Here is a 13126-nt window from a genome sequence, read left to right as displayed (position 1 = left end):
CTAGAGAAAAAAGACTGTTTCAATACTAGTGATATCTACCAAAGTAATTCACCTCATTAGTGAATATAAAGAAGCAAATATACTTGATCATCTCAATAAAAGAAAACTAAAAACTTGTTAAATTCTACATAACAGAAATCTACAGTAAGCATCACAATGGACAAAGTTCAAGTAAATTTCTTTTATGATCATGAATAAGGCAAAGATGCCTGCCATTAGCAATATTATTCATCATAGTAATGAAGGCCCAGGGCAAGGTTATAAGCCAAGAAAAGAGATATAAGGAATAGAAGGGAAGAGACAAAATGCTACTATATGTAGATAATGTAATCATCTCATTGAAAGCCCAATATAATCAACAAACTAGTGGAACTAAAGAGAATTCAGCAGGGATACTCATTATAAGATCAAGTTATAAATATCAATAGCTTTCTTCCATTTTAGCAGTATCCACATAAAAATATTTTTCAAAATAACAAAAATTATAAAGAATATAAGTTAATTTAATAAAAATCCATAAGGATTTTATGGAGAAAGATAAAGTATAATGAAGTATATAAAATAATAGAATAAATGAAATAATATACTATATTCATGGATGAGATATCTTAATATTATAAACATGTCACTTCAATATCATGCCAATAAAAATTCCCCAGAAATTTTTTTAAATAATCTGAAAGATTTTAACATTAATATAAAAGAATGAAGTTCCACAAATAGCTAAACCATTTTTTAAAAAAGAAAGCCAAAGTATAGATTCACTTTATTAGATATTAAGTTAAACTACAAAATCATAATAAAATAGTATGGTGTTGGTACAGGGCAAATAAAGCAACATTCAGATTAGAGAGTACAGAAATAAATCCATGTATTTACAAAAACCTAATATGAGAAAAGTTAAATCACAAATCAGTGAGAAAAGGTTTTATATTTTGGTAGATGATATTGGAAAAACTGACAAATTATACAGGGATATATAAGGATATATATCTCTCACCATATGCAAAACATTGATAATATTAATAATGACAAGAAATAATAATAATAGCTAGTATATACTGAGCACTTTCTATGTATCAGTAACTATTCTGTGTTAAATTTTTGTAACAACCTTATGAAGTAGGTACTGTTAATGCAGTCATTATGATTGCGGAAACAGGCAAGAGGTTAATTAACTTATTTAAGGACTTAAGAGAGTAGGTAATAATTGCAAGATACTAGAATCAACTGTTTATTATTAGGAGACAGATAAGTAAAATCTGGATATACATAAAATGAAAAGGAATAAACTAAATCTACATCCACATGTCTAAAATACTGAATACGAAAAGAAACAATTAGCAAAATAGTATTAATATAATTTGAAAATACACATAAAACACTATATTTTTTCAGGGATATACAAATATTAATAACAAAAAACTGTGTCAGACTATATACATATATAGCATAGAGGGAAATGGAAATAGGGATGAGGGATGAAGAAAAAAATTACAGAGTAAGTAAAACAAGGACCTTGCTTGGACTAATGATAATTATGTCATGAAACTCAAGATTATGATTAATTTAATTCTATGTACCCAAGATTCAGAATTCAAATAAAGGAAAGAGAGAAAAGAAGAGGTAGTAAAAGATCTAGCCTCCCAGCACCATGGCACCAGCTCAAATGGTTGTGTGGAATGTTCCATCAAACCCCCTACTAACAGAATATTCATATATTCTCTAAACTGTTCAAGAGTACAGAAAAAGGTAGTAAGTTTTCCAACTTATTCTAAGAAGCTAGATGATCCTATTTGTAAAATCAAAGAATAAAAAGATAATCACAGGCCATTCTTAATTATTAACAGAGATGCACACTCCTAAATTAAATATGATGAGATCAAATCCAGCAGTCCATTAAAAAATTACATGTTATGAGCAGTTAGGACTTTTAAAAGGATGGTTCAATAACAGGAGATCTATTAACATAATTTATTATATCAACAGATGAAAAAACTGGAGAAGAACCAGATGATCCCCAACAGGTGCAGAAAAAAAAGCCTAAGTAAGCTAATATTCAAAGGAAACTTCCTCAATTAGAAGTCAAAAACAAACCCTATACCTGATGGTGAAGCAATAGAAACTTGATCACTAAAAACAGTAATAAGACAAGGATGTTTAATCTCTTTAATCAGAGAACAAAATACCAGAGGTTCTGTCTGCAACAATTTTTTTAAAAAATAAAAGGTTATAACTACTAGAAATCAAGAGATTAAAACTATCACTCTATACAGAGTGATATGATAGACTACCTAGGAAATTTCAGCAAATCAACTAAGGACTACTAGTACTGTTAAGAGAGTTCAGTGAGATGGCCAGATAAAACTACCAAAATTTAAAAAACAGTAGCCTTCCTATATGCCATCAATAAACAATCATAAAAATGTAATATTATATAATGTTATGTGAAAAAGGACTCCATTCACAATATCAAACTCCATAAAATACTTAGAAATGAAACTACCAGGAAATACAAAACCTAAATGATGAATTATAAAATGTTACTGAAAGACATAAAGAAAGATCTAAATAGATGAAGAAAGATGCCACACTCCTGGAAAAATGACTTCAGAACTATAAAAAGAAGAATTCTTCCCCAAATTAGTCTATAAAGTCAATCTCAGCAAGACTTTTATTGATCATGATGAACTGCTTCTGAAGTTCATAGGGAGGAAAAATGCAGGAATAGCTACAAACATTTTTTAAAGAGCAATAAAAGCAATATCTTGCCTTACCAAATAACAAAATATGCAGTAAAAGAATAGCAAGTGAAACAATGCGGTATTGTCATAGCAACAAACAAATTAATTAACAGTACATAATAAAGAGTTCAGAGTCAGACCCTTAGGAATTTAGTTTATGATAAAGTAGCATTTCCAATCAATAGGCAAAGAGAGAAAGACAACATAGTAATCAAACACTCCTGACTATCTTTTGGGAACAAAAATAATTAGATTCTTAAGCCATACCACAGATAAAAATTAACTCTAGATGATTTATGAAAGGTAAAAACAAAATGATTAAAAAGTTTTAGAAGAAATAGGGAAAACCCTATAGTCTTGGAATATGTCTCAGAGATTGCTTTACCTACCCCAATATTCATTCTCCCTTTCCATCTCAATAACAGAAACCCCAATTTTTATGTGGGCATACTGTCACAGAGACAATTCCCAGTCTCCTTTGCATTTGGGTGTAGCTAAGTGACTAGATTGTAGCTAATGAACAGAAATGTTATGTGGAATTTTCAGAATATGTAGTGGAAAGAGGGAGGGTACACAAATGTAATGGTTGAAGTTTCAGCAGTCATCTTAGACAAATAGGTGCTGCTGAGAACAGAAGTTATGTGTCAGGTTGACAGAATAGAAAAGTAGGAACAGAAGTACTGATGACACCATGAAGCCACCATACCTGTCTTGGAGTATCTACCTTGAGCTGCCTATTATGTGAGAAGAATAACCTATCTTTTTCAAGGTATTGCTATTTCATTTTATTCCTGTTTTGTATGTTTGAACCTACTCCTAAGAAATACAGGATGGGAAAGATCATCCCAAGTGTTCCAGTTTGCTAATGCTGCCGTTATGCAAAATACTAGAAATGGATTGGCTTTTATAAAGGGGGTTTATCTGGTTACAAATTTACAGTTCTGAGGCCATAAAAGTGTCCAAACTAAGGCATCAACAAGATGATACCATCACTGAAGAATGGCCAATGACATCTGGAACAACTCTTTCAGCTGGGAAGGCATGTGGCTGGCATCTACTGTTCCTTTGCTCTCAGGTTGCATTTCAAAATGGCTTTCTCCAAAATGTCTCTGGGTCTCTCTTACCTTCTGCAGTTCCTGTGCATCTAAGCATCAGGGTCCTCTCTCAGCTTCTCTGGAGCAAACTCTGGGCTAGCATCTCCAAATGTCTCCAAGCATCTCCAAGTGTCAGCGTCAGTATCAGCTCTTAGTTTCTCTCCAAAATGTCCCTCTAAGCTGCTCCATGTGAGCTCCCTTAAAAGGACTCTATTAAGTAAATTAAGACTCACCCTGAATGGGCAGGGTCTATATCTCCACGAAGATAATTTAATCAAGGGTCTTTCCCACAGTTGATTGAGTCACATCTCCATGGAAACACTCAATCAAATGTCTGCCCTCACAAGACTGCATTAAAGAATATGGCTTTTTCTGGGGGACATAATATATCCAAACCAGCACACCAAGCAAGACACAAAACCTGGAAGTCATAAAGGAAAAGACTAACACAAATGATTTTATAACAATTTAAAAACTAAATTGTATAAAACTAAATTATATGTGTATTCCCTCCTAATAATCAGGGATTTGCAAATTTTAAAACAGAACGTTTTACTCATCAGACTGACAAAATTTCAAAGATACAAAACATTTATTGGGTAGGATATATGGAAAGAACTACTCTTTTTACACTGTGGGTATGAATTATAAGTCAGAGAAACCTTTTTGACTTTTTGAAACTTATTTCTCATCAGTCTAACAAACATTTGCTTAACATCTATAAGCAAATATGTGTAATGGTACCAAGCACAAAAGACACACAAAAAAATGTAGAAGACACAGTCTCTAGACCTTATATGTTGGCTAGGGAGATAACCACATGCAATTAGCTATAGACTAAAGGACAAAATCCAAACTTAACACAGTTAACAAACTTAACACAGAGGAAATTAAATCTAAGACATTATAAATCAATTCTTTTCATATGTGTACCCTTTCATCCAGAAATCCTTGAAAAAGATAACATATGTACAAGGAAGTTAATTTTAGCACTATTTGTAGCAGTAAAAATTTAGAAGCCATTGAAATTTTCATCAATAAGGGAGAGGTTAAAATCAAAATATAGTCATACTATAGAATATATTGCTATTAAAATAAAAGAGGTTGACATAAATATATGTATGATATAGAAAGCTCTCCATGACTTATCACAGAGCAACAGTTAGAGCACAATCACGTTTATATGGTAGAAATTACATATATATATTTACACATACATATGTACTAAATAAACCAAAAGGAAATTGAAAGAATGTACAGCAAACTACTGATTATAGTTACTTCTGAGGAGAAAAATGGGTGATACAGTCAAAGGAGACCTTACATTTTACTTTGTAAATTCTATTTTTGGAATATTTTTAAAAGAATTTGTGTATTACATAACAGAATAACAAGAAACAAAAGAATAAGAAAATAAATCACTGATTTAGAATTCTCTAAGTTCACTGAAAAATACCAGTTAAACAAAATAGAGCTGGTGGTGAAGAAGGAATATCTGGGAATTAAAGCAATGAAAATTTTAAAATAGCCTTAAATGGCGGAAACTTGAATAATAAAAATTTAAAACTAAGAGGATTAACATCTACTTTAAGAAGAGCAGATCTGGAATTCAGCAAAGTAACAGGAATAAGTGATGTGAAAGTGGCAATTATTAACCATCATCACCCAATAAAAACGCTTTATATTTTGGATTAAGACCCCACAAACATTCTCTTCCTGGCCACAACCAAGTAAGACTCACAAAGATGGGAAATGATAATGGGAAAATAAATTGAATATGTATAAAAACAATTATAAAATCATCAATTTTTAAATCTGACATCCCCAAACAGAGTATATGACCCAAGTTAAAGCAAGGTTAATGGAAGCACTGAAGTTGCAAATAAGAGTGTTCCCAAGAAGATGCTTGGGGAAAAAATCCTTGATTTAATTGGACTCAATAATTGATACAATAGAGTATGCTGGAAAAAAAATCGAAAGAATCAAGAGACCTGGGTTCTAATTCGATAGAGCTCAATTCCCCATGTAACTACTAAATCTTAGGCAAATCACATCCTATCTGGGTATCACTTTCTTCATTCATAAAATGAGAAGACTGGGCTATCGATCTCTAATGAATCTATGATCTCTAGGGATATTTGAATTTCTAGAGAAATGTGGCTAAGAAACAACAGTGGTCCAAGTTATTGATCTGCCCAATGAGTTGTATACAACGAGAAGTTTCTTCCATGGACTTCAAGGTATTTGGGAGAGAAAATTCTTTTTTTTTTTTCCCCACTGCACAACATCAGCCATTGCCTTCTTTTTGACCACCAGGTTTTTAGCATGAGACACAAGAGGAGGAGAGTATCAGAGTCAACAAAGCCAACAGCATGGGCCCTGGGCCCTGGCCAGGGTACATTATGAGAGAAGAGAAGTGGCCACACCAATGTAGTATTCCAAAGAAGAATGACCTCCTCCAGCGAAAATGGAAAAAAAATTCTTTGGCTAACTGGTTTTATTGAGCCTCATTAAAAAAAAAAAAATTATCACCTGAAATTTCATCATTTAAATCAAAAGGTTCTAATGCTAACAGCTGAATACTCAGAAATCCAAGTACACAGCATAACAGAAAGGAGTATCATTGCATTTGTGATTGCAAACTGGGTGAAAGTCCTTACAAATTTCAATGTAACTTTAGCTTACTCTTCCAATTACCACTTTTCTGTACCAATTTTCTACTCTTGGCAGAATAGCCATCCCACTGTCATATATACATTCCTACATTCAAGTTTTTGCTTTTACTATTTGCCTCTACCAGAATGTCACTACCATTCAAAAGACATTCCTTACATGTATTTTCATACTGTTTATTATTTTTATATATATGGTTCTCATTCAAACTAACTAGAAAGCTCCTGATGGTGACAGGCATGTCTTTTTCCTAACATCTACCTCACCTCAGTAGAACACACTGGCAATAAATGTTTGTTGATAAACAAAAAAAAATTCACAAATCACCAAACTTAATTAAAGTCTGAGAGTTCCTGGAAATTAATTTTACATCTATATTCTGACTCATTTTTACGTAACTATTTTGTTATTAAGGAAGACAATTTAAAATAAGTTTAAAACAGTACAATGAAACCCTCATAAATATGAATCATGAATCTTCAGTCAGTATTTAAAGACATTTAACAATTATCTTTACCAATTTACTTTCATTTCTCTTGTTTTAATCCTTCCATCCATTGGAAATCTGTAAATGACAACACATGGCAAAACTTTTACTATTATTATTTTAAGAAAATAAAAGCTTCTTAAAATTCATTAAAACATATTTAATTTCCATACCTGATAGTTACCCGATTTGGATCTTTGTTCAAAGTATTCAGTGTTTTCTTTTCACTTATTCTTAACTGTACATCTAAAAACTCCTTGCAGCTGGCTATCATTGTGACCTACAAAATTTCAGCATATGTCCACTTAAGTTTATTTTTTACTTCTTTCCTCTCATCCTCTTTCTCTGCATTAACTTATTTTCATGCTGCTTTGGGACATGGTAGCTTTATCAATTAGCACAATAGAGCTAAAAATTTGCTTTATGCATTATGCTTCTTTAAAGATTCATTCACTCATTCATTCAGAAATGCTTGTAAACACCTGTTATATGCCAGACACTGTACTATATACTGAGAATACACCAATAAGACAGTAAATATTAATGAGATAAAATTTTAAATATTCAGCACAATATCTAACACACACAGTAAGCACTCAATAAATATAGCTCTTATTATTACAACCACTACTACCATTATTCAACATTTTATAGTTTGCAAATCATTATCCCAGTTAAGGTTAATTTTTAATAGAAAGAATGCTTTAGATTCTAAGAAATTTGGATTCTAGAGCTCAGTTCTGCCAGATGACTGATTTACATGAAAAACAAACCTTCTTTTCATTTATTTTTGTTCATGTGGCTCCTTAAAAATAACTGAAATTCTATTGTGCTATTTTTAGTGTAATAATTTTATTCATGTAACCAAATTAGATATTTTAAGTAAAAATTAATGGTTAAATTTGAGAACAAATTATTATTTTCTTTTACAAATATCTCATTTCATATTTATATCCCCATAAAGGGAGAAAGGCACCATCACTCTCAATAGGGTTCTAAATTCACTGCTGCAGCTGCAAAGTTGTTCCCACCATTGAAATCTCAGTATAGCCTGTTATTATTCCCATTTTCTGCATAATCAGTTATTTTTTCTGGGCTATCACTAACACTATTGTATTTCCACTGTTTATTGCTATTCTAATGCAAAAGATTTAGGAACAGGTTGCATGCATATAGCACATAAGCTGCAACTTATTGACCCTCACTCATGGCAGACTTTCCTAATATATTATGCCACATAGTCTTAGAATATTTCTAATGTATTACACTTGGTAGCTACTACCAAGTTAATCAGCATTATCATGTAAGTTGAAAGGTAGTTGCCACCCCTACCTTAGGTATGTATATAAATTTTCTTAGCTCTGATAAAGAGATATAACTGAAAATATAATATATTCTAAGGAGGAATATTCCATATCTCATGATCAGAAGTATATGTGGAGGGTACTTAAGCATTATTAGAAATGCTTTCCTTTCTGCTCATTCATTAATTACATGAGATATATGAATTAGTTGTTTCTTCAATATTATTTTATACTTTATCATATGTATTACTTTTTAGTGAAAATTAATTTACCAGATCTGATAAAGTTTCTTTTCCGCTGATTGTACAAAATTTCTTCACTGTCTCAAATTTAATATAGTGCCAAGCCATCAATCTTCCTGCCTCTGTGGGAAAATATGGAAAAATAAACATTCCCCCCATGAGCTGAAACAACTTATTTTTCATCATTCTAACAAACATTCGCTTAACATCTATTCTGTACCTGTAATGGTACCAAGCACAAAAAGACACACAAAAATGTAGAAGACACAGTCTCTGGAACTTATAGGTTGGCTACAGAGACAACCACATACAAACCATCTATAGACTAAAGGACAAAATCAACTTAAAGGTAACATTTACATATACAAACTTCAGCACTGAGGAAATGAAATCTAACAAATTGTCAGTGTGGGATGGCCTACTTAAAGAAAATGGGTCCTAAGAAGGGTCTTAAAAGACACTAATACCTTGGCAGAAGGGAAACAGAGCCATTATGAACTATGAAAAAATCAAGATTTGCTTATCAAAAGAGTAAAGCTGAATTGAATTCGAGAGCATAGGTACCAGGAAATAGAATGTGGATAGAGATTGGGCAATCGACAATGCAGGAGTACAGAGTGTTCAATGAAGCTTGTTATAAAGGTTCATAGACTGTAAGCTCTTACAGCAGTCACATCTATTCCTGAGTTTTGGCTGTTATTTAAGAGATGTTTATTTGGTACAAAATTTAAATTCTCTGTAGCACACTTTTTAATCTAACCTGTTTGGTGAGTTTATTTAAACAACATGGTTGCATGGAACCTAGAATGGGGAATGAGATCTTGTTATTCTGTACAGGTTAATACGATACCATGATGCACCCCAGAGTATTTTCAGCAAGAAAATAATAAAGTATTTGCAAAGTCTCCTTGAGGAACAGGGGAAAATGTTGAAATATTAAACTTCCTCACCTGAGGAATTCCTGATATTCCCGCAAGCATTAGGGAATCCCAATTTAATAAGGCAAGCCCTTAATCTTGGGGCTTGCCCTTATGTAACTTATTCTTGCAAAGCAGAAGCTAAGCCTACTCATAATTATGCCCGAGTCACCCCCAGAAAACCACTTTTGTTGCTCAGATGTGGCCTCTCTCTCAGCCAACTCTACAAATAAACTCACCCCCTCCCCCTATGTGCAACATGACTCCCAGGGGTGTAAGTCTCCCCGGCAACAAGGGGTAGGACTCCCATGGATGAGCCTGCCCCTGGCATCGTGGGATTGTGAATGCCGTCTTGACCAAAAGGGGGAAAAGAAATGAAACAAAATAAAGTTTCAGTGGCTGAGAGATCTCAAATAGAGTTGAGAGGTCAATTTGGAGGTTCTTGTTATGCATTATATAAATATTCCTTTTTGGTTTCTAGTGTCTTAGAGTAGCTAGAAGGAAAGACCTGAATATGTTGAACAGTAATCCAGCAGACTTGATTCTTGATGATAATCATATAACTACAAAGCTTTTATCATGTGACCATGTGATGGTGAAATCCTGGTGACTGACACTCCCTTTAATCAGTGTATGGGCAGATGAGTAATAAAATAATGACTGAAAAATATATAAATAATGGGGTTACGGGGTATGGGATGGTTGCATGTTCTTTTCAATTTTTTTAAATTCTTAAATATATTTTTTTCTTTGTTTTGGAGTAATAAAATTGCTCTAAAATTGATTGTGGCAATGAATACTGTGTGCCATTGATTGCATACTTTGGATGGATTATATGGTGTGAGAGTATATCTCAATAAAAATTGCATTAAAAAAAGTAAAGTTAAAAAAATACTATCTTTAGAATACTTCGATGAAAGATATGGCTTGATAAACATATGGCTTGAAAGCGATCGTGAGTTCAGGTCAAACTGACCTACTTTGATTCCTTGCTCTTCCACTTGTTATGTAGGCGATCATATGCAAGTTACTTTACCAGTTTCTTAGTGTAATATGGGGATAATAAACATACCTACCTCATAGGCTTTTTGTGAAGGTTAAATGCAATAATACATATACACACACACACACACACATATAGTACTTAGCAGCACAATGTCTAATATTAAATGTTGTAAAACTGAAAGTAGATCAAATGGGAAATTTTAGGTTCTATATATGTTGTCAGAATAAAAAACGTAAAAAAAAAAAACTCACAGAACTGTAGAACTGCACAACACAAAAGAATAAATCCTAATGTAAGCTATGAACTATAGTTAATAGTATAATTATAATAACATTGTGTCGAGTCCTGCGCCGGAACCATGTTTCGCAACCAGTATGACAATGATGTCACTGTTTGGAGCCCTCAGGGCAGAATTCATCAAATTGAATATGCAATGGAAGCTGTCAAGCAAGGTTCAGCCACAGTTGGGCTGAAATCGAAAACCCATGCAGTGTTGGTTGCACTGAAGAGGGCACAATCAGAGCTTGCAGCCCATCAAAAAAAAATTCTCCATGTTGACAACCATATTGGAATCTCAATTGCGGGGCTTACTGCTGATGCTAGACTGTTATGTAATTTCATGCGCCAGGAGTGTTTGGATTCCAGATTTGTATTTGACAGACCTCTTCCTGTGTCTCGTCTTGTATCGCTAATTGGAAGCAAGACCCAGATACCAACCCAACGATATGGCCGAAGACCATATGGTGTGGGACTGCTCATTGCTGGTTATGATGATATGGGCCCTCATATTTTCCAAACCTGTCCATCTGCAAACTATTTTGACTGCAGAGCTATGTCCATTGGAGCCCGTTCTCAGTCAGCACGTACTTACTTGGAAAGACATATGTCTGAGTTTATGGAGTGTAATTTGAATGAACTGGTTAAACATGGTCTGCGTGCCTTAAGAGAGACACTTCCTGCAGAGCAGGACCTAACTACAAAGAATGTTTCCATTGGAATTGTTGGTCAAGACTTAGAGTTTACGATCTATGATGATGATGATGTGTCTCCATTCCTGGAAGGTCTTGAGGAAAGACCACAGAGAAAGACACAGCCTGCTCAACCTTCTGAAGAACCTGCAGAAAAGGCTGATGAACCAATGGAACATTAATTGATAAACCAGACTATGTGTGTATTATCAAATATGTAACAATGCAGGAACATGTACCAGAATGACAATAATCTATACTTTGAACCAAAAGATGCTGAGTGGTGGAATGGTTTGTTTTAGGAAGGGAGTTTTTTCCAAGTAACCTAACTGAAACCATATAATGGGGTGCTTTTTTTCTTTGAGAGGGGCTATATAATAATTTTCTAGAAAGTATAGGGTATCTGCACTACTGTTTTTATATGAAGAACTAGTGTCTTTGTGGTTTTAAATTCAACTGTGAAATAAAATTGTTTCACTTGGAAAAAAAAAAAAAAAAAAAAAAAAAAAAAAAAAAATAACATTGTGTCATCAATTGTAACAAAGGTACTACATTAGTTCAAAATGTTAATAAGGAAACTGTGGAGAGTGTATATAGTTACTCTGTACTATCTGCATGATTTTTCTATAGATCTACAACTGCTCTAATAAGAGTAAATAAAATAGTTGGGGGGGAGGGGGTGGGTATGGAGGCCATGAGAATGCACCTCTCAGATTTGCTACTGTGGGACGTTTCACTGACTGATGGTCCCAGCTCTGAAGTCACATCACATTCACACTTCCCATGGGATGCTACCAAGCAATGGCTGAGCATGACAGGGATACTAAGGCAGGTCTATGAGACAAGATACTCCTTTAATGGGCAACTTTGGCTCAAGAACTCTCCATCAGCTTTGCTGGCCTCCTTGCTTCCCTTCTTCCCTCTCTCCCTCCCATTCTTCCTTTCCTTCCCCCTCCTCCATAGAGGTAAGTTCTACATCCAAGTTTGATGACTTTCCCAGTCTCTTGCGACCCCTGCCCATTTTTGAGAAGGTAAATCCTACCTAAATTCAATATATTAGGACTTGACCTTTTGAGCCCTTCTCCCAATACACACTATTAAGCAGAATAGTTAAAAAAAACTCGACAAGAACGTAAGCTCACAGAAGAAAATAACTAGATAACTGAAGATTATGATCACCAATAAAAAAGCATAAACCAAATGAAGCAGAATTATTGGAACATACAGACTAAGAATTTAAATTTTAAAAAAAGTACTCAAAGATATAAAAGAAAATATTAGCAATACGAAGGAATAAGATGTCATAAAAAAGAATTATAAATACTATATATTGGAACTTCCGTCTACATTAATGGCAGGTTAAATAATCATGAGCCAACCCTACTGCTGAAGGCAATTAAGTAGCTAAATGAAATACAAGAATTACCTTCTATGAAGCGTCGAAAAACTAACAACATATTTATCTGGGAGGGGGCTTAAACCTGAAGAGATAGGCATACACAAAATATTTGCAAACATTTTGGGCTATAAAGCAAACTTCAACAAATTTTAAAAAATTAGAAGCACAAAGAAAATGTTGTCTGATTACAAAAGAACTGTACCAAAACTCAAGAACAATTTTTAAAAAGTCTAGTAGAAAAAGAAAACTAGAAAATCATATGTATAGAAATTAAGAACTACAGATCTAAATA

At 33.5% G+C, this 13126-nt stretch overlaps 2 protein-coding genes across 2 annotated transcripts in view; one reads left to right on the top strand and one right to left on the bottom strand.

The window, feature by feature from the left end:
- HFM1 (helicase for meiosis 1) overlaps positions 1-13126 on the bottom strand; it is a 146538-nt gene that overhangs the window by 63349 nt on the left and 70063 nt on the right. Inside the window, exons 22-24 of the mRNA XM_037826661.1 lie at positions 8575-8666; positions 7172-7278; positions 7029-7076 (exon numbers count right to left, since the gene is read on the bottom strand). Of these exons, the coding sequence (XP_037682589.1) occupies positions 7029-7076; positions 7172-7278; positions 8575-8666 (247 nt within the window). The remainder of the gene's footprint in view (positions 1-7028; positions 7077-7171; positions 7279-8574; positions 8667-13126) is intronic.
- On the top strand, positions 10817-11913 carry LOC119527049 (proteasome subunit alpha type-1). The gene has a single exon (XM_037826662.1). It carries the CDS (start codon positions 10826-10828, stop codon positions 11615-11617), a length of 792 nt encoding a protein of 263 aa, XP_037682590.1. The 5' UTR covers positions 10817-10825; the 3' UTR covers positions 11618-11913.

This window comes from Choloepus didactylus, chromosome 2, assembly GCF_015220235.1.
Source record: "Choloepus didactylus isolate mChoDid1 chromosome 2, mChoDid1.pri, whole genome shotgun sequence".
Taxonomy (NCBI): Eukaryota; Metazoa; Chordata; class Mammalia; order Pilosa; family Megalonychidae; genus Choloepus; species Choloepus didactylus.
The sequence above is the reverse complement of the archived record's forward strand: the minus strand, read 5'-3'. Positions and strand labels throughout refer to the sequence as shown.